Source organism: Eublepharis macularius, chromosome 7 (genome assembly GCF_028583425.1).
Source record: "Eublepharis macularius isolate TG4126 chromosome 7, MPM_Emac_v1.0, whole genome shotgun sequence".
NCBI classification, from domain to species: domain Eukaryota; kingdom Metazoa; phylum Chordata; class Lepidosauria; order Squamata; family Eublepharidae; genus Eublepharis; species Eublepharis macularius.
In genome coordinates, this window is record NC_072796.1 from 92,171,611 (window position 1) to 92,190,490 (window position 18,880).

An 18,880-nucleotide genomic window follows, 5' to 3' on the forward strand; every position below is an offset into this window, starting at 1 on the left:
TGAGGGAAGGGGGAAAGGTAAAAACAAGACAGGTGGGTGGAAAGAAGAGAAGAAAGCATGAAAAAGGGGAGATGTTGGGGGGGGGCAGGGAAAGAAAAGAGGACATGGTGAGGAAGGAGGAAATGAGATGTACCCCAGAACTTAGTCCTTGCAGATTCTCCACTTTTCAGTATATGAATTCTTAACATGGCCAATCTGTTGATACTTAAATCCGGAGACTGGAGCTATGGATACGCAAGACTGTTCTTTCTACTATCCTGAGAAAAGCCCCAGGTCTGCAGAAAAATGTGAAATTTAAAAATAAATTTGGGGAGGTATTTATTTAAATCTTTATTAGCTGCCTTTCTATTTTACAGTAATCAAGGCGGCTTACATCAAAAATAAAAACAAACCTTAATTTATAGTCACAATTTAAAACTACCAGTAAGTAGAAAAAGTATTCAAATGCCATTCTATACAAAACTGTTTTCAGCTGCTTCCTAAAGATTGAAAGAAACCCCCCAAATGATAGAAGCAGCACCTGTAGCTTTAAGAAACCAGTAACTTCAGTGCCTGTTGCTAGGCCAGTTGAAGCCTTGGATTCTGTCACTAAACGGTAGGTGGAAGGGACAGGGCCCTTTCCTGAGCTGTTTTGGCATTTGAGGGAGGACTCATCAAGGCCAGTCCAGGTAGCAATAGGGTTCCCAGGTCCTTATATGCTCCCAGCGGGAGTGGGGGAACTGGGACTTAGTTTGTGTTGTTTCCTCATGCACAAAGCATGACACTCTCAGACAGGCATGATGATGTCATTTCTGGGAAACGATGTCATCACACTGGCCATGGGTGTGCTCCCATGCATTGTGTGAGGCTAATTCTAGTCCATTTGGGGCCAAAATTGGCCCCAGCGAAGCGCAGGATCACATCCATGGCAAACGTGATGATGTCATTTCAGAAAGTGCCAGAATCACACCCTGCCAGGAGTGCGGCCAGTGAGCATTTTCTCAGGTTTCCTGCTGGTTGCAGGCAATCACCAGGAAGTTTGTCACCTTGAGCAAACCCTTGGGAGATTGCCCACCACCAGGGCAACTGGTAAGCTTAGGTATCAAGGAACTTGTTACCACTTGACTTGCATGACTCACCCAGCCTGGCTGTTTGTTGCTATTCGACAGGAGCCTCCCCATGGAAGTTGTTATGGTGTAGTGGTTGGCTGGAGAGTGGGGAGGAGAGAAGGAAGCAGGAAAAGAGGAGAGGCTATGGGCTTTCGGAGAAGGGAAAGATGAAATAGTATGGAAGGGGGAAAGAGATGCCTCCTACAATTCCTTGTGGATCTCCCGGTTTATTCAGTTTCTAAATTTAATAAGCCATCAACACATATACAGTCATGCATCTGATTGACGATACAGTCTTTCTGACTATCACATGGCATATTCTGATGCTCATTTGTATGCATGGCCACTGTACCACTTCTTGCATAGCTATCTCAAGATATTCATATCTTGTTCATGTGTGACTAGAGAATGGCTCTAGTCCATTGAGGTTTATCCTTTGTTATACATAAGAATGTTATTAATTTTGTTGAAATTACACACATACATGTATCTCATAAATAGAGATGGGCACGATCTGCATTACGATCTAAAAAAAACCACGCTAATGGCGATCGCGCGATCGTGACCCGGCGGATTGTGATCGTCCATGGCCAACGATCCAGCGATCGGGAGAGGCCTGGATCATTGCGTTCAGGCTCGGATCGGGGATCCAGACACTCAGGCACCAGCAATCTATTCCCCTGGCAATGGAGCCAGGGGAAAGCCTGAGCTCTGTTTGCCCTCCTTCTGTCACCCTGGAAACCTGAATGGAAGCCCAGCTTTCCTTGATCAGCAGGGCTTCCTTCCAACCATGGAGGAGCAAAGCAGTCACAAGTTGGGAGAAGATGCCCAGGGGAGGGAGGGGGAAGGGGGTGTTCTGTAGCCATGGGCACTCCAATCTCATCCCTGCAAACCCTGATAGGTAGCTCTGATGGCCAAACACAGACCTATTGTGTTGCTGAATGGGACCTGAGGGGAGGCGGCTCGTCGCCTCCTCCCCATGCCCGCCAGGCCCGGCAGCCGCTGCCACCACCCACCTTCCCATGTAGCTGGGAATAGCAGCGTGCCCCGCTTTGGCCTCCACGATCCACGGATTGGGAACGGGAGATGCTTGGTGTAGATCGTTAATCGGGATCATTGCTGGTGCCGATCCACGATCAGCTGGATGGTTAATTTTTTTTGGATCGTGCCCATCTCTACTCATAAACATGGAATTCCTTCTGCTCACCACCCTTCTCCCTAGAAAGCCTTAATTGTCAGCAGCTAGCAATAAGAAAACTCATGAACAATGCTGTATTGTAGAAGCAGAAAGAACAAATATTTTATAACAAATGTTCCATAAATGAAAATGAAAAATATTGTGATATGAAAAGCATATTGCACTGATCATTGCCTTTCGCAATGCCTACATCCTTTATGCCTACATCCATAAAATGAAAAGTCACCAAGCATTTCAGTTTTTAAAAAGCTTGTAACTTCAGCTGTCATGAATTGAACTGCCCAATGATTTGCAAGAAGAGTGAGGTATGAGATTATGTGAAATCTTTCTCCACTTTTTTACCTCTCTGGTTGACCCTGCTCAAATAAGAAGTTATTTATGTACATTCAGACAAATCTATGTATCGTGTATTTATCCTGATATTCCTTGGAGAGCTCAGAATATTGTTTTCACTCCAAAGAGATTACCGTAGAGATGTATCCAATATTGTGGTATTTTGTATGTTGTCTTCTTTCCAGAGGTAATAGAGCATGCCAAGGGGGATGGAGCTAATCAAGTAAGATCATTACTTTTCAATGCGGCACCCAGCATTGCCATATTATATATGGCAGATTTGGAAAGAAGGTACTATCTGAATCCTGAGGAAAATCCTCTTTATGGGGAGATTCTTTATTACAAGAGGTACATTGATGATGTGGCCATGATCCTGAAAAGTAATGAACATGTAGAGGAACTGGGACAGTGGATGAATTCGGTAGATAATAACATTAAATTTACCTGGCAATCTCACTTCCAATACATCAATTTCTTGGATGTGATAATTTATAAGAAGACTGATGGAACACTGGGAGTGAAACCATATAGGAAGGCTACTGACAGGTGGGCTTACCTTCATTACTCCTCTTATCACAACATGAATTTAAAACGCAACTGTCATGGCCCAGTCTGAGAGTGAGGTCTCCTCTGGAGAAGAGGAGCCCTGTGTAGCCAGCCCTAGCCCTGATTCAGCAGAAGCCAGCAATCAGGAGCAACAGCTGCTGGCTGATCAGAGCTTGCAGCCAGCAGCTGAGACACCAGCACCCTCTAGCTCCAACACCACAGGGGAAGCTCAGCCAGGGACTTCTACAGGTGCAGTGCAGCCAAGAGCCTCCACCCCCCCAGGTTCACCCACGCCCATGGAACGCCGCAGGCAGTGCCAGAGACTGGAACTGCAGGAGAGACGGCGCAGTGCTCGCCTCTTGAGCCAATGCCAGCTGTGGGAGAGTGACAATGAGTAGCGTCAGGATGGAGCCCCAGAAGCTGGCTGAAAACCACGCCTGGCTATAAGAGCCAGTCTGGAGGAACTGCCGGGCGTGGAAGCAACGTGTCTATTGCCTGCAACCACTCCGTGGTCTGTGAACCTTGCCCGTGCCCGTGCCCGTGCCCGTGCCCGTGCCCGTGCCCGTGCCCGTGCCCGTGCCCGTGCCCGTGCCCGTGCCCGTGCCCGTGCCCGTGCCCGTGCCCGTGCCCGTGTCTGCTTTTGACCTGACACTACCGGTAAATGACCTTGGATTGTACTTGACCTTGCTCTTGGACTCTGGACTCACTCCTGGAGTTATCTCGTGCTCTGACCACCGGTTTGACCTGGCTTTTGCTCTTGGAACTCCCCTCAGACTCTGGCATTAAGGTTTGGACTTGAACCACCCTGCTTGGGCTGGCCCAGCCCGTGACAGCAACATTCCATTTGGCCAGTTCCTGAGGATAAAACGTAACTCAACCAAATTTGAAGATTACAATAGAGAATCTTGGAAATTGAGGGATGTGTTTATTGAGAGAGGATATCCTTGCAGAGTAGTGGAAAGGGCAAGGAGACGAGCTAATGAAGTACCCAGGAGCTCCCTGTTACGTCCATCTGTGAAAGGGATGCAGGACAGGATTGCATGGTCGATTGACTTCTCCCCCTTAGCTATACCAATTACAAACTTCATCAGACGTAACTGGCATGTGGTGAACAGCATCACTGGGTGTGCCTACCCTCCCTTAGTGGGCTTCAGGAGATCTAAGAACATCAAAGACATGGTGGTGCATTCCGATTTTGGAAGGGAACAAGCGATTAGAACTGCACCAGTCGGCCACTTCCTGTGTGGCCACTGCAATGTTTGTTCCCTATTGGTTAACACAGATGTTATTGTGAATCCAGTAACTAAGAAAAACCTGTATACCAAGGATTTTTCTACTTGTAGCACACCAGGTGTGATTTATGTCATCAAATGCACATGTGATTTACTGTATATAGGGAGCACAGTTCGACCAGTGAAGCTCTGCATTCAGGAACACATGTCAAAAATTAGAAACAAAGCCCTAGAAGCACCTCTAACTCAACATTTTATTAACCATCATAGAAATGAACGGGAATTGCAATTTACAGTTCTTAAGGTGTTGAGCAACAGGGGAGGACTGAATGTTCGAAGAGCTCTATTATGATTGGAAATGGAGTGGATATTCAAGCTTAAGACCTTGGTTCCTGGTGGGTTTAATCAGGAGGTAGACTTCACACCATTTCTGTAATGAATTGTATACCCTTCATGTCCTAACGACCAGATACGAAGTACGCCCAGATTGGTCCGTGATTTGCTTTCAAACTTTGAATATGGTTTGTGTAACTGTAAAAGATTGCTCTGTGGATTTGTATTCAAACTTTCAATATGAATTGTCTAACTGTAAATGGATGTTTTCTGATCATTAGCATATGTCACTTTAAGCACATTTGCAATAGGTGATTGGCTTGATAGGCGTGTTATATTTAAACGACGCCCATACGCGGGAACTGCAAACAGGAGGAATTGTTATATGATATTGAAGTATATGTACTCTTTGAATGAAGGAAGTGATTCATTTAGATCCTGTTTAGCAGCTATTACAATTCATCGGTAAATATTTAAAAAATGAGAGCAGCTATTGGTGTTAATTTCAGTTTTATTACAAAAAACGATGTAAATGGAATGGTTTAACTTATTGTATGCATATATATGTTTTCAGGCAAACTCGTGAAGGCTTTTGAAGAAGCGTTGTTGCAGCGAAACGGGGCACCTAGCCTAGCAAACCTGTTGCCATTCTCCCGTCGGGAGCAGTCCCAAACTGTTTGGGCGCTCTTTGACAATGTAATTGGTTTCAGCATGTTTACAACTGCGGTTTCATGTGATTGTGCCTGAAAAGGAATAAGATATCAAGTAAATACGTACATAAAAAGACTATATTTTGCAGCACAACGGTCTGTGTGGCTTTGCTTTTGGTTTCTTCTCTGTAGGATGTTTGACTGTTCCAATTGAGATAGGAAGATATGTGACAGTACAGGGATAGAAAGAGATGTGATGTTATACTTCAGCAAAGATATTTTGCATTTTATAGGGTATACAGCATGAAAGATGAAGCATTGGAACTGGACTTTGGTATTTTACTTCTTTTACTTTTCTTTTGTATGGCAAACAATTGGCAAACAATTCCTTCAAGAAAGAAACACTGTAAATTTCATGGCCTTCAGTTAGCATTTGCTGGCATCTAGATAGTATTATACATGGTGTGCTAAATTTCTTTATAGGCACTTTATTCTAAGTATTTCAGGATTTTCTGGCCTGTTGAGGCATTAAGGTTGGAGGTCAGTTACAACATTACTGGAGGGCTGAAATTCAACCTTAAATCATTTTTGTAGCATGTTGACCTGTGAGCTATACTGTTACCAGACTAGAGAAGCTCCTTAGAGTACACTTTTGTTTTAAAAGTATTTGCTTACTGCTAATGCAACAGTCAAGCTGTGGAGTTTTGTAGTAGCCAACAGGATACACTTGGGAAGTGGAATTCTGTTTTGCCATTACCTTCCTCTTCATAGTAACTCGAGTCATTCTTGGTGGTCTCTCATCCTTCCTGCTTAGTTTTCAAACTCTAATGAGATTGGGCTAGTCTGGTCTATTAGGCTGCTCAAGGTGGGCTAGTCTTTGACAAATTTAAAGTAAATATGTGAGCTTCCTCAAAGGCATGATCCACCACCTGGTCTTCTGCTGTGGTGCTTCTGTGACTGCCGATGTCCTGGGATCATCCCTGCTGTTGGCTGCCTGCCTGCCACACCCTTCACAGCCTTCACCTGTGATGTTATACTTCAGCAAAATTTCTGGCCTCAGAAATGATAGGAGAGGTGTTGTGGTTGCATCACCCCTGAAAAACTCCTTCCCACCTGAGAGGTTGCCCTTAGCAAGCAGGGTCAGTTCTCCACTCTCATCCCTGGCTCCTTGGTTCTGAGCCCTCTTTACGCTCCCTCCCCTAATGGAGGCCCCACCCTGCTCCCCAGATCCCCACCCCCACGATGAGGCCTAATACCTGGGCCAAGGGCTGCCACCTGGCCTTGCCATGTCATAAACACATGTATATTTCCTATGTTATTGAATTGACCTAAGTATTCAATTTGGGATTGTGACAAGTTTATTTTCTTTTTTAAAATATCTAGCTCATTATTCGCTTCTCAAAGGGCTGTTCACATACTCTTACCTCAATCCCGCCATTCTCTCGCATCTTTTGCGTTGCATCTCAGACAAATTTCTCATGCGTTCAAACGCTTCTCTTGCATGGTTCTCACTGTGGATGTGGACAAATAGAAGCGTTTCACAAGGAGACCGCCCCGTTCAAACCACCCCACTTCCGTGTTTGCAGCCTTTCCGGAACACCATCTCTCTTTGCCGTGCAATTATCAAGCATTTCCACTCTCTCCGCAGCATGCCTGCCTGCCCGCCCTTTCCCTTTTTTTTTAATTAAAAGGGGACTTTCCCAGCATTGTTGCACAATTCCGGCCATAAATCTTAATCGGGGTGCTCCAAAATCCCCGTGGAGACATCAAGGGATGGCATCATTTCAATTTCCGCGTCATTTTTAGGATGCCGGACAGTCGGAAATATCGGTGGCTATTTTTTTTTTAACTGTTGAAATTACCGTTATAGCAGAAATCCGTCATTCTAACATTACATTCAAGTGTCAAATAATTAGTCTGCCTATTTGGAGTTTGGATTACCCCACCTTAAATATCAGTTCAAATTAGCCCACCAGAATAATGGTCCAATGGATTTCAAAGAAGAAGGTATAGAATAACATTAACCAATCACAGACATCATAGGGATGTGGCCTTGCCATAGCAATTTAGCAAAAAAAATGCTATAGCGGAAATCTGATGAAAAAATGAAAAAAAATGAACGTGATGTCATCGGCGATGTCGGATCTAAACCCGCCCCGTATTGCGCGGTTCTACCAGGGATGTGGACAAAGTATAGCGCGAGGCAGCAGCAATAAGAGAAAGGATGTGAACACAGACTGGGACATTGCGGGATAGAATCCAGCGTGATTAATGCACATGAAAAGCGGAAGGTAGGGAAGTGTGGATTCGGCCCTGGAGAGCCAGTTTTGATTCTCCACTCCTCCACTTGAAGCCAGCTGGGTGACCTTGGGCTAGTCATGGCTCTCTGGAGCTCTCTCAGCCCCATGGCTCTCTGGAGCTCTCTCAGCTCTCACAGGGTGTTTGTTGTGGGAATAATAATGACATACTTTGTAAGCCTTTCTGAGTGGGCATTAAGTTGTCCTGAAGGGTGGTATATAAATCGAATGTTGTTGTTGTTGTTATAAGATTCTATAGAATTCAGTAATAGTGATACATTCACTGTAGGATAGACAATAGCAGAATAGACAATACTCCTGGGTTTTGCCTCCTTTTAACATTTACCCTTTCCAGGTCTTTTTCAAGATAACACTAACTGGAGTGTTTTCCATTTGTAGTTGTGAGGATCCCAGCTATAGGCCATGCCTCAGGGCAGTGTGATGTTGGTGAACAGGAGCCTAAGGCAAGAATAGCTTGAGGTATTCCCAATAAAAGTTGTAGTTGGATCTGCAGTCAGCTTCAAGAAGAGCTAAAGTTAAACAAACAGTTGTCAATAGAATGGCAGAGAGAGAAATATAATTTGGAATTACGGTTAATCATTGAGTTCACTATGCAGGGAATAGATCTCAAGTAGAAATGGGTCTCTGAAGAAATCTTTCATTTTACTGTAGTCAGGGCCGGCGCCAGAGGTTTCAGCGCCTGCGGCGGCGGGCGCGCACGCGCCCCACGGGAGGCGTGATGACGTCATCGCAGACGTCATCACGCACCACGGGGGGGCTGGGCTGCGCGCGGACCGCCGAGCGCAGAAGCTGCGGGCTGCTGCTGGAGCAGCGCGTGGAGGCTGATCCGTGCGCTGCCCCAGCAGCAGCTCACAGCTTCTGCGTTCGGCTGGGGCGGAGGAGCGCGCAGCTGAGCTGGCGTGGCTGGTTGCAGCAGTAGCTGTAGCCAGCCAGGCAGCCCCGTGCCGCCGCCGCCACATGCCCCAGCCGAGTGCAGAAGCTGCGGGCTGCTGCTGTAGCGGCGCGCGGAGGCTGCTCCGTGCGCCGCCCCAGCAGCAGCTCACGGCTTCTGCGCCCGGCTGGGGCGGAGGAGCGCGCAGCTGAGCTGGCGTGGCTGGCTACAGCTGCTGCTGCAGCCAGCCAGCCAGCTCCGTGCTGCCACCGCCGCGCGCCCCAGCTGGGCGCAGAAGCCGCGAGCTGCTGCTCGAGCGGCGCACAGAGGCTGCGCCCGGCTGAGGTGTGTGGCGGCGGCGGCGGCGGCGGCAGCAAGGGGCTGGCTGGCTGGCTGCAGCAGTAGCTACAGGCAGCCCTGTCATGCCAGCTTCGCTGCGCGCGCCTCTGCCCCCAACACCCCCTCCAGCGCCCCTCCAGTGCCCGCGCGCCCGAGGCCACCGCCTACCTGGCCTCCATGGGCGCGCCGGCCCTGACTGTAGTGCACTAAGGTTTCATTAAGCCATTATACCCGTGATACTCACTCAGCAGCTTGGGATTCACATGTAGCTCTTTGATACACCACTTGTGGCTCTTCTAAGCACTGTTCTCCAATGTGGCGCCTGCCCCATGTTTCAGCAAAGTGGGCAAGCCCCTTGCCTGTTGGGTCTTATGGTTGGCAGATGGTTCCTTCTTTGATGAATGGGTAAGCTATGAGCTCCCTAATGTGCAGGCCTCGTACCAGGGATGGAAGTAAGTGTGGCTCTTGTGGTTGATAATTGTGAATGTATCTCTCTGCCAGCCATGGACTGAGTACCACTGTGTTATACAAAATGTGATATCAACAGTGCCCATCATGTAATGAATGTCTTCAGCCAGCCAGTTTTGCAACTTGGTGAATGCGATAGTGTCTGACTATCTGTCTCTCTTGTGGAGTACTTAACAAAGAGATGGACAAGTGAAAGTATATTAAAAGGAAATAGATGCAAGATTTGGACAAGTACGTGGACATATAAGGAACCAGAATGACTTATCTTCTCAGTAGTTGAGAAAGTAAGAGCTGTGCTGGTTCATGTCAAAGATCACCTAGTCTACAGTTTCTCAGCAGAGGCTATTAGGTTCCTCTGGGAAGTGCACAAGTAGAGTACAAAGGCAATAGGATCTTTTGATGTGTGTTGAGAGGTGGCATCATGGGGGAGGGAAGAATCATCTTCTAGTTATTAGTGGTTATGGTACACCAACTGTTATCAGCTAATGATGTGATTGTGTGTTGCAGAAACTTATGTATCCTATTATGAGTTTTTCTTTTGAATATTTTTCAGAAGTAATTGTCAACAGCTGGTGAATTGTGCAATAGGACATAAGTAAGGATAGGCAAAGAAAGTGATCATCTCTTGGACATGAGAAGAAATACAGCATAGAAAAGGGTGTGGAAACAGAGGTCAGGTGAAATGAGTATCAGAAGCAGATGACTAATCTATAGGATATGTCAGGAACAACTTTGAGTCAGGCCAGAGGTCAGAATCCATGGCAGGCACTTTGAGGGCAGAAATATGATCAAGATCAAGTGAAGAGTCTGTCAGCAAGACAATCCAAGGAGAAGCAGGACAAAACCAAGTAGATATCAAGTCGCAGGATCAAATAATAAAACCATGATCTTTAATTACACATCAGATCAATATATCAGAGGGTTTAGTCCCTCTACTGGCTGTTTTATGAAGAGTGCTATGGTGCAATGAACACTGGGCCAGCAACTCTTCCTGCTGGCAGGCAGTTCAGATAGCTGAAAGATCAAAGCTCTGGAACTGCTAGCCATTATTCTGGGTTCAAGCTCCATGACACTATTTAACCAAGAAGACCTGTGTTCATATCATCAAATTCCTTCTGCCAAAACTATTTCAGAGGATTGTTGTGAGGATAAAATACCACTGCATACCACTGGATACAATCCATGCAGTAGGGTATGAATAAAAATGTATCTTGAGGAAGTCTGATATGAGATCATGAGTGCCAATAAATTTCATAAAGAGAACCCATATTGGAAAAATAAAATCCACAGGACTTTCCATACAATTGGCTATGTTTATTTAATGTGGTCTCTTTTCAATATCAAATAGAAAAGAGATTCATTTTAAAATCAAAGTCCTTTTTGCAGCCATTAATAATAACTAGATAAATCCTTTATGCATCAGTAATAATAGATAATTGCCAGTTTTATTAAATAGGACCAACACTGGCTATTAATAATGATAGTACAGCTGTGAATAGTAGTCTGATTTAATCCTAATTACAGCATTTCCCTCTCATCTTTTGTTTTCTTACAGTTAGCTGCCCTGGAAAGACAGATCTTTGACTTCCTTGGATTCCAGTGGGCCCCCATCCTGGGTAATTTTCTGCACATAATAGCTGTCATTTTGGGTTTGTTTGGAACCATACAATACAGACCTCGATATGTAGTTGTGGTAAGTTTTTGTTTTAATTTTCACTGATTTGCTGTATAAAATAGCTTTAAAATATATCACCTCAACCTTGCAATTGTTGTTTTTTTTGTAAAAATTATTTTGCAGAGCAATCCTAAACAGTTACACTCTTCTAATTGCACTGACATCAGTATGTCTAGAAAGATATAACACTGCTTAGAATTCTATTCTAAGTATATCTTCTAATTCTAGTATATCTCTCCAGAGTGTTCTTTTCATTTATAACTTTTTTATACATGAATTCTGTTCTTTTGTAAAAATAGAAAATTGCATAGTTTTGGAAATAAACTATATATACCATAGGCATGTAGTTGTTTAACTGGTTTAATTCAATTTTAATGTGCTATAATATATTAATTTATTAATGGTTGCTTCACACCCTTGAATGGAAGTAGAGTCAAAATATAAATAAATAAAGTGGGGTTTAAGTACTTGGGCTGGTTTAGACAGTATGCTGGCCTTGTATAAAGAGATGGGAAGGGGGAGTGTGTCCTACCTTCCTGCCCACCTGGCATGTCACCCTCTTCTCTAATGCACAGTGGCATAATGTCTGTCTTGACCAGATTCAGCATGTCTGATCTTTGTATGTATTCTTCAATTCCTAGATTAAGCAGAGTTACTCCAGTCTAAGCCCGCTGATTTCAATGGTCTTAGACAGGAGTAACTCTTCTTAGGATTACACTGCAAATGTTTCAGTGGGTAGTCATGTTGGTCTCAGTAGAACAGCAAGATTTGAGTCCAGTGGCAGCTTAAAGATTAATAAGATTTTCAGGGTATAAAGTATCTGACAAAAGGCACCTTGACCTTTGAAAGATTGTGAGTGGGTAAAGTAAGGTGCAGTTCTCCTCCCCGTGCTGCTTTTCATTGCATGTAGTATTCATTGAACCTTAATAATAGAATGAAAACATTGCAGATTAAAACAGTCACAGAAGACTTGTAGAGAATATACAGGTAGTATACAAGCTGGGATCTGAAAATTTCACAATTAGTGGGGCAATTGGCCTTGAAGGGCACACATCCTCAAAGGCCAATTCAGTTTCTTCTTCCTTTGATCTTAAAGTAAAAGTAACCCCCTTCACAGATTACAGCATCCTTGTGATGTCAGGAAAAGACTCAAAGAGATTGCAGTAGGGAGTGCATGTCATCTGAGTCAACTTGGCCTCCAGTCCTCTCCGTCTGGGCTCCAAGCTGAGAGGCAATATATAACTGTTCTCCTGGCTTCCCTTCCACCTGGCAAAAGAAAAAGCTTTTCCTTTCCCTTTTCCCCTTTCAAATAAAATAAATTTTAAAAGAATTATGGAGAAGCTTTCAGAGGGCTTGGCTTGCCCCAATCTCCAATTTTAGGAAGCCAATGGCTGTGTCTTTAGTTCAAAATCCCAAGATCCTAAAGAGGGAAGCTACTGTTGTAGCTGTGAAGCTACGTCATTCCCTGATAAAGTCTACCAGAGAAAGAATTTACTGCAGTTGAGTGTGGAAATTATCACAGTAGTCCTTGCATGTGACAGTTATAATCCCCATTCCAAATAATATCCAATTACAATTGCTGCTAATGTCTGGTAGATATTGCAGAGCCTGCTAGCCTGTATATCCCATCTATTGTTCAAATCTTCTCCTCTGCCCCCTCCATCTGCAAACCAAAACTCAACAGCAAATTTCAAGTGTAATCTTGGTTTAGATCTCCAAATGCACATCCTTATTTCACTTACAGAGCCATTGTCATGCATTGCTCATAGTGTGGTGTAGCGTTTAGAGTCATACCAGGACCTGGGAGATCCAGGTTCAAGTCCCCACACTGCCATGAAGGCTTGTTGAAGTTGATGATGATGATGATGATGATGATGATAACAACACCTGCACTTATATACCACTCTTCTAGACAGATTAATGCCCCACTCAGAGTGGTGAACAAAGTCAGTGTTATCATTATTCCCATAATACAGCTGAGGAACTGGGTGGGAGGACCATGCTTGTTTGGTGACTATGGGTCTGTCATACACTATCAGCTTAACCTATAGCATAGGGCTGTTGTGAGGATAAAATGGAGAAGGGATGAATGTTGTAAGCCACTTTAGGTCCCCACAGCCCAGAAAAGTGGGATGTAAATGAAGTAGATGGGGCTCTATGGGGAACTGCCCTTGAAGCTGGAAGCTACAGATGGCACAGAATGATAACTGGAGTGGGTTGTAGGCTTGTTCCATCTACACGAGCTCCCAATTTGCTTCTACACCCAATTCAAGGTGCTGGAATTGACCTTTAAAGCTCTATACAGCTTGGGGCCAGCATACTTTAAGGATCATCTTCTCCCCTATGAACCTACCCATTCTTTCCAGTCAACTTCGGAGGCTCTGCTTCAGGTACCCCTGCCATCAGAGACTAGAGGGGTTGCAGCTGAAGTTGTAGCATCAAAACTTTTGAACTCTCTCCACAAGAGATCTGTCAGTACCCCTCTATTGCTGACTTCTGCCACTGCGTGAAGATGTTTTTGTTTTGTTTGGCATCCCCCAATAACTGTTATTGTTCCTCCTCCCTGTTCTTGTTGTTACATGTTTGTGATTATTGATTTTTTAAATATAATTTTAAATGTTTTAATTTTAAAAAAATGTTTTGATGTCCTCTACTTGTGGGGACTCCATTTTGGTAGAAGGACAGCATACAAATATTTTAAACAAATAAAATAATCTCAACTGTGGCTGGTGGCTTTTTAAAGAGATGGAAAATATTTGAATACAAAAAGCCATTCACAACCACATGGGGATGTAGGCATCTATACTGGCCACCAGTGTGTTAGTGGAAATGTGGTCAGATTCTCCTCACCATACAGATGAAGGAGAGGGTTTACAAAGTAACATATGACATATAATTTGTTTAGACTGGATGAATAATCTTCTATACTCACCTAAACCAAGTAGATTTGATAGCAAAAGAAATTACTTCAGGCCTTGTAAGACTTCTTTGTTTTCAAATGGATTTCAGTGACTGAACCTGAAAGATAATACCAGAAAGATAGTTTTTAAAACAAATGTTTGTACAGTGTCATGGGCTTTTCCTTCAGCATTGTGAAGCACCATAATTTTGAACCACCATATTTTTAAGCACAGTCTGTATATAAATTTCAGTCACTCAGATTCCCACTGAGAAGCAGGCTGTTGATTACTTAACCCTTCTGGAATTCTAAAGCCACTTTAAAACTAGTTTTCTTCACATACTGACCCCTTGGCTGGCTGGAAAGGTTGGGCATTTATTGCTTTTTCCTCATGAAAATGCCAGCATTTGGGATCCCTTTGAAGTTTTATCAGCAGTGGCTTTTAGGTATAAAGATCACTTTTTAAAAAGGATATCTATTGGGAAACTTGCATTGATGATTGTATCCTATCTTCTATCCTATCTATTATTTCTATGACGGCAAATGGAAACCGTAAGCAAATATATTCAGACCAGAACCTTTGAAAACAAGCCTTTTTAAAAACCTTCCATTTTACAGTTGGGGCATAATTTCCAGGTGAGGTTGCCTTGAAATAAGCAGCTTCCTATGTGATAATTGAGATCATACATGGTTGTGAGGGAGCTTTATCACCTCAATGAGTGAATTCTGGAATCAACCCCAAGTTCAGTGCTGTGCCAGAGATTCAGATGTCTTGGTTTTCATATCACTTCCTCCCCTATAAAAGTAAATAACTAAGAGGAAACTGATCAAATAAAATAGAAAGGCTTTCTATTTGAATTTTTTATGTACCTTACTCATAGTTTCAGAGACAGTTTGTACAGTGCTGAATATTCCATGTCATTAAGCAGATATAATATTTATTCAGGTTCAGAACTCTGCAGAACAATTAATTATGCTTCAGAGTAAGACTGAATTGATAAAGGTATGTAATTGTGAAAAACTGGTCCATATATTTCCTATGATGTTTGAAGGAACTGATGATTAGCTGTGATTCTTTTGTGTGACCCTGTGCAGATCTCAGATCACTCCAACTTGAACTCTAGTTTTGAAACAAATCATGTATTAGATATGAACTTGCAGCTTGGTGTTTTTAACCAGAAAATGGCCTGGGTCAGGAGATACATTTTTGAAACATTCCTATTCCATGACTTCTCAGACCGTGTGATGTACAAGATTGCAGGAGACTCCATGTTTGATATTAAAGCTGAAATATCAAGATCAATGTACAGGCAATCAAAAAGCTGACTCACAGGAAGTATCCAGGTTTCCCTGGAAGTCCAGGCATTCCCATGACAATAGCCCTATTCTATGGTTTCCTGAGAACTCATCAAAATTTTGGCCACAAATAATGATCAAAGTTTGTAGTATAATAATTATCCTTCTAGGATAATCCAGGAATGTACCCTTCTATTGGGAAAAAATAGGTGGAGTCATATGCTAAGAGTGCTTTCTTCTAGTTTCATCTTGCATGTAAGGTGGACCCTTTTTGGACACAGCTGTCCTGGCTATGCTGATCCTTGCTACAGTAACTGCAAGGTTAGATTATCATTATATGTTTGCATCTGACAATTCGACCCTACCTTCATGCAGCTTCAGCTGCTTGAGGAGGGGGTCGTCATTTGCTCTCCTGCAGGGAGGGAGAGCAGAGTTTGCCTGGGCATCCGGGGCTTAGCTGAGTGGGCGAAGCCAGTAGCCATTTTTGGCGGCTCTGCCCACTCAGCAACAGTCGCTTGTGAAAGCTCAGCCCACCCTCCTCACCCTGTTTTTTGGTGTAGGTCTAGCCAGCTGCCGTTGTTCGGAGCAAGGTAGGAATTTTTTCCTTCCATCCTAATTGGCCTTAGATGGGGGTTTTTTCGCCTACCTTACACCATGGCATGAGTGTAGGAAATTGGCTTAGGGTGGTGCTGGTTAGGAGTTCTGGCGGGATAGAGTTGGGCTTTAGGCAGCGGGCCGGTGAGCACCCTTGGTGCTTCCCTATTGTGGGGAAGAGGGGTCTGCTAGGAGCGGCTGGTACTGCTTGTGACAGCTGCCAGCGCGCGTGGGCAGGCTGCCTAGGTTAACCCCATGCGCAAGTCCTGCCTCACAGGTGCACGGCTGAGGATTAGGAGCTTGGAAGGGGGAACCATTTTGCCTGGCTGGCCGGGTATCCTAGCCAACTCTAGGGATGGCTCGCACCCGAGGCTTTGGGGCTTGCCCAGACAGGTCAAGGCGGGGGTCTGATGGTGACCACGTGGCTTGACCCATACCGCTTTACCCTTGCCGCAGTTTGGTTAATGTTAACATTGAGTTTAATTAATAAAGTGGCCCTTAGATCCAATAACATTGTCTGCCTCTTCATTGCCACTAGGGGAGCAAAGAGAACTGTGGTTCTCAAAAGACAAACAATACACAATTTATTTAAACATATCCAGAACAGGAAACCAGCAAGAGAAGCAACTGTGCCTTTGCATGACTGCTAAATGAAATGACTGCTAAATGAAAATGGGGAGATGGCAGAGAAGCTAAATTAATTTTTTGCATTTGTGTTCAGTGTGGAAAGTGTGGGGCATGTAGCCGCTCCACAGCCACTGTTTTCATAGACAAATTATTAGGTGCACAGAGGAACAAAACCTCTGAAGAAAAATCAGCATGGCTTCTATTATGTATTGGTTGAGCTTCTATCACAAACAAGGCTCCTGAAGCCTGCATTGTGATTAGTTGTTAGTGCCAGCAGCAGCCAATCATAACAGCACAATAAAGTCCAATCGCTATGCTGTAAATAAATTACAATGTATATAGTTAATGCAAACAAGGGCTTCTAGTTAGGTGATTCTTATTGGGTGTTAACAAAGCTGGGGCGTGGTTTGGGGGTTGAAGTTGTGTATAAATATCTGCAGCTTGCTGCCTGTGTTTCAGAGATATTCCAAGACCAAACTGAACTAATAAGTTTGGGTAGGCAGCCCCAAGAAGCACAGCAGAATCACTTGCTGGGGAGGAATTGTCACCTCAACCACCCAGCACCCGTTCACTCCATCCCAGTGGGTAGACATGGCTACCAAGGGCCAATTGGAGCCGTTTGACTCCAACACTGAGGGCTGGGAGTCCTACATCATGCGGTTTGAGTTCTACCTTGAAGCAAACAAAGCAGAAGATGCAGATCTCACGAGAGCGACATTCTTCAGTGTCTGTGGGTGGTCCACATTTGACATCGCCTGGCTCTAGTGACGCCCACCCTGCTGCAAAGTACAGCATTCGACACAATCAAAAATAAGCTCAGAGAACACTTCTCACTGCAGCCTTCGGAGATAGCAACCAGGCATGCGTTCTATAAGAGAGACCAAGCAGAAGGCGAGTCTGTAGCGGCATTCGTCACAGCTCTCCGACAAGCAGCCAGACTATGCAATTTCCCTGACCTTGAGATGGCACTTTGAGACAGACTGGTATGCGGTCTCTGGGATGAAAAGCTCCAGAGGTGTCTGTTTGCCAAGAAAGATCTGAGTTTCAAGACTGCATACGAAGAGGCCATTCCTGCTGAAGCCACAGAACAGTCTGCAAAAGAGATCCGGCAGTCACGCACTCCACCGCAGTCCCGCAAGTCCGAGCTCATCCACCAGGGGCTCATCAGGGACGTCTCCTTCTATGAAGATGAAGATGAGGAGATGCTGCGGACCAAGGTCGCCAGTAAGAAACGAGAAGAGCCACAAGCATTTCAGTGGACCCCTTGTGCCAGCTGTGGGGGGTCCCACTTGCGAAAATGGTGTCAGTTCCGGGATGCTCATTGCTGGAACTGTGGAAAATTGGGACACATTGCACGTGTTTGCCAATCCACCAAGACTCAAGATGGATCACCCAAGTCAGGCCGCATCGCTGGTCTACAAAAAGATGCACAGCTGCAAGAATGACTGCCACACGCTCGAGCTACGTGGTGCCAAGGAAGTACAGACCAGTGACTCATCCATCCTTGCATCCATCCTTTTTGCACCAATTTTTGCACCAATGTGCAAAAAATAAAAGTGACAGTGAGAATCTAAGATGTGCCCTGTGAGATGGAGGTCGACTCCGAGTCTGCGCTGTCCATCATCTCCTCTCACACACTCCAGAGGATCTACCCCAAGGCATCCTGCCATTGCCTTGAACCAGTAGACCTACTGCTTAAAGACTTTCAGGGCCACCAAGTGCCTGTAGTGGGCATTGGCACATTCCAAATTAAGTACAAAGACTTTGCTTGTCTGCTGTGGCTGGTGGTGGTTCAGGGCCACCAGGCAAGCTTACTTGGCATAGACTGGTTTCAACCCCTGGGCCTCCTGGTCTCTGGTGTACAACAGATCCGTCACAACAACATCACCGTGCGGATGCGATGTTGTTGTGTCTGATCTGTTGTACACCAGAGAACAGGATGCCCAGGGGTTGGAACCAGTTCCTTTGGGCCTTTGATGGCTCCCTAGGAACATACACCAGTCCTCCAGTGTCTTTCGACCTCAACCCAGCCGTGGCGCCCATCTGCCTTAAGCCTCGCCGGATCCCCTTTGCACTCAAGCGTAAGATAGACGAGGAACTAGACTGTCTGATCGAGCAGGGAGTCCTGGAACCGGTTTCCCATGCAAAATGGGAAACTCCTGTAGTAACGCTGCCCAAGCCTGTCAGGTTCAGAATGCTTTCTCCTATGTTGTAACCAAAGAGACTCCATTTTAATTCTTCTAGTGTTCTGAGTGCTTCTTCTACAGGTGCCAAGACGTTCTCTAGCAGCTATCTCACAGAAGAGGAATGTTTTGACTACAGCCTTTCCAGCCTTGGGAAACTTTCACTTTCTCAGCCTCAAGCAACTTGTTTTGAGAACTATGGGGGGAGGTTGGGCCTGCTGGGATTTGAT

At 44.8% G+C, this 18,880-nt stretch overlaps 1 protein-coding gene across 3 annotated transcripts in view; it reads left to right on the plus strand.

Annotated features, from left to right (window-relative positions):
• The window catches only part of NKAIN3 (sodium/potassium transporting ATPase interacting 3), a 380,362-nt gene that overhangs the window by 176,390 nt on the left and 185,092 nt on the right, over nucleotides 1–18,880 (plus strand). For 2 of the 3 annotated variants that reach the window (XM_054985180.1, XM_054985179.1), the window contains exon 2: nucleotides 10,932–11,069. In XM_054985180.1, the coding sequence (XP_054841155.1) occupies nucleotides 10,932–11,069 (138 nt within the window). The remainder of the gene's footprint in view (nucleotides 1–10,931; nucleotides 11,070–18,880) is intronic. The other variant, XM_054985181.1, reaches the window with a different exon arrangement.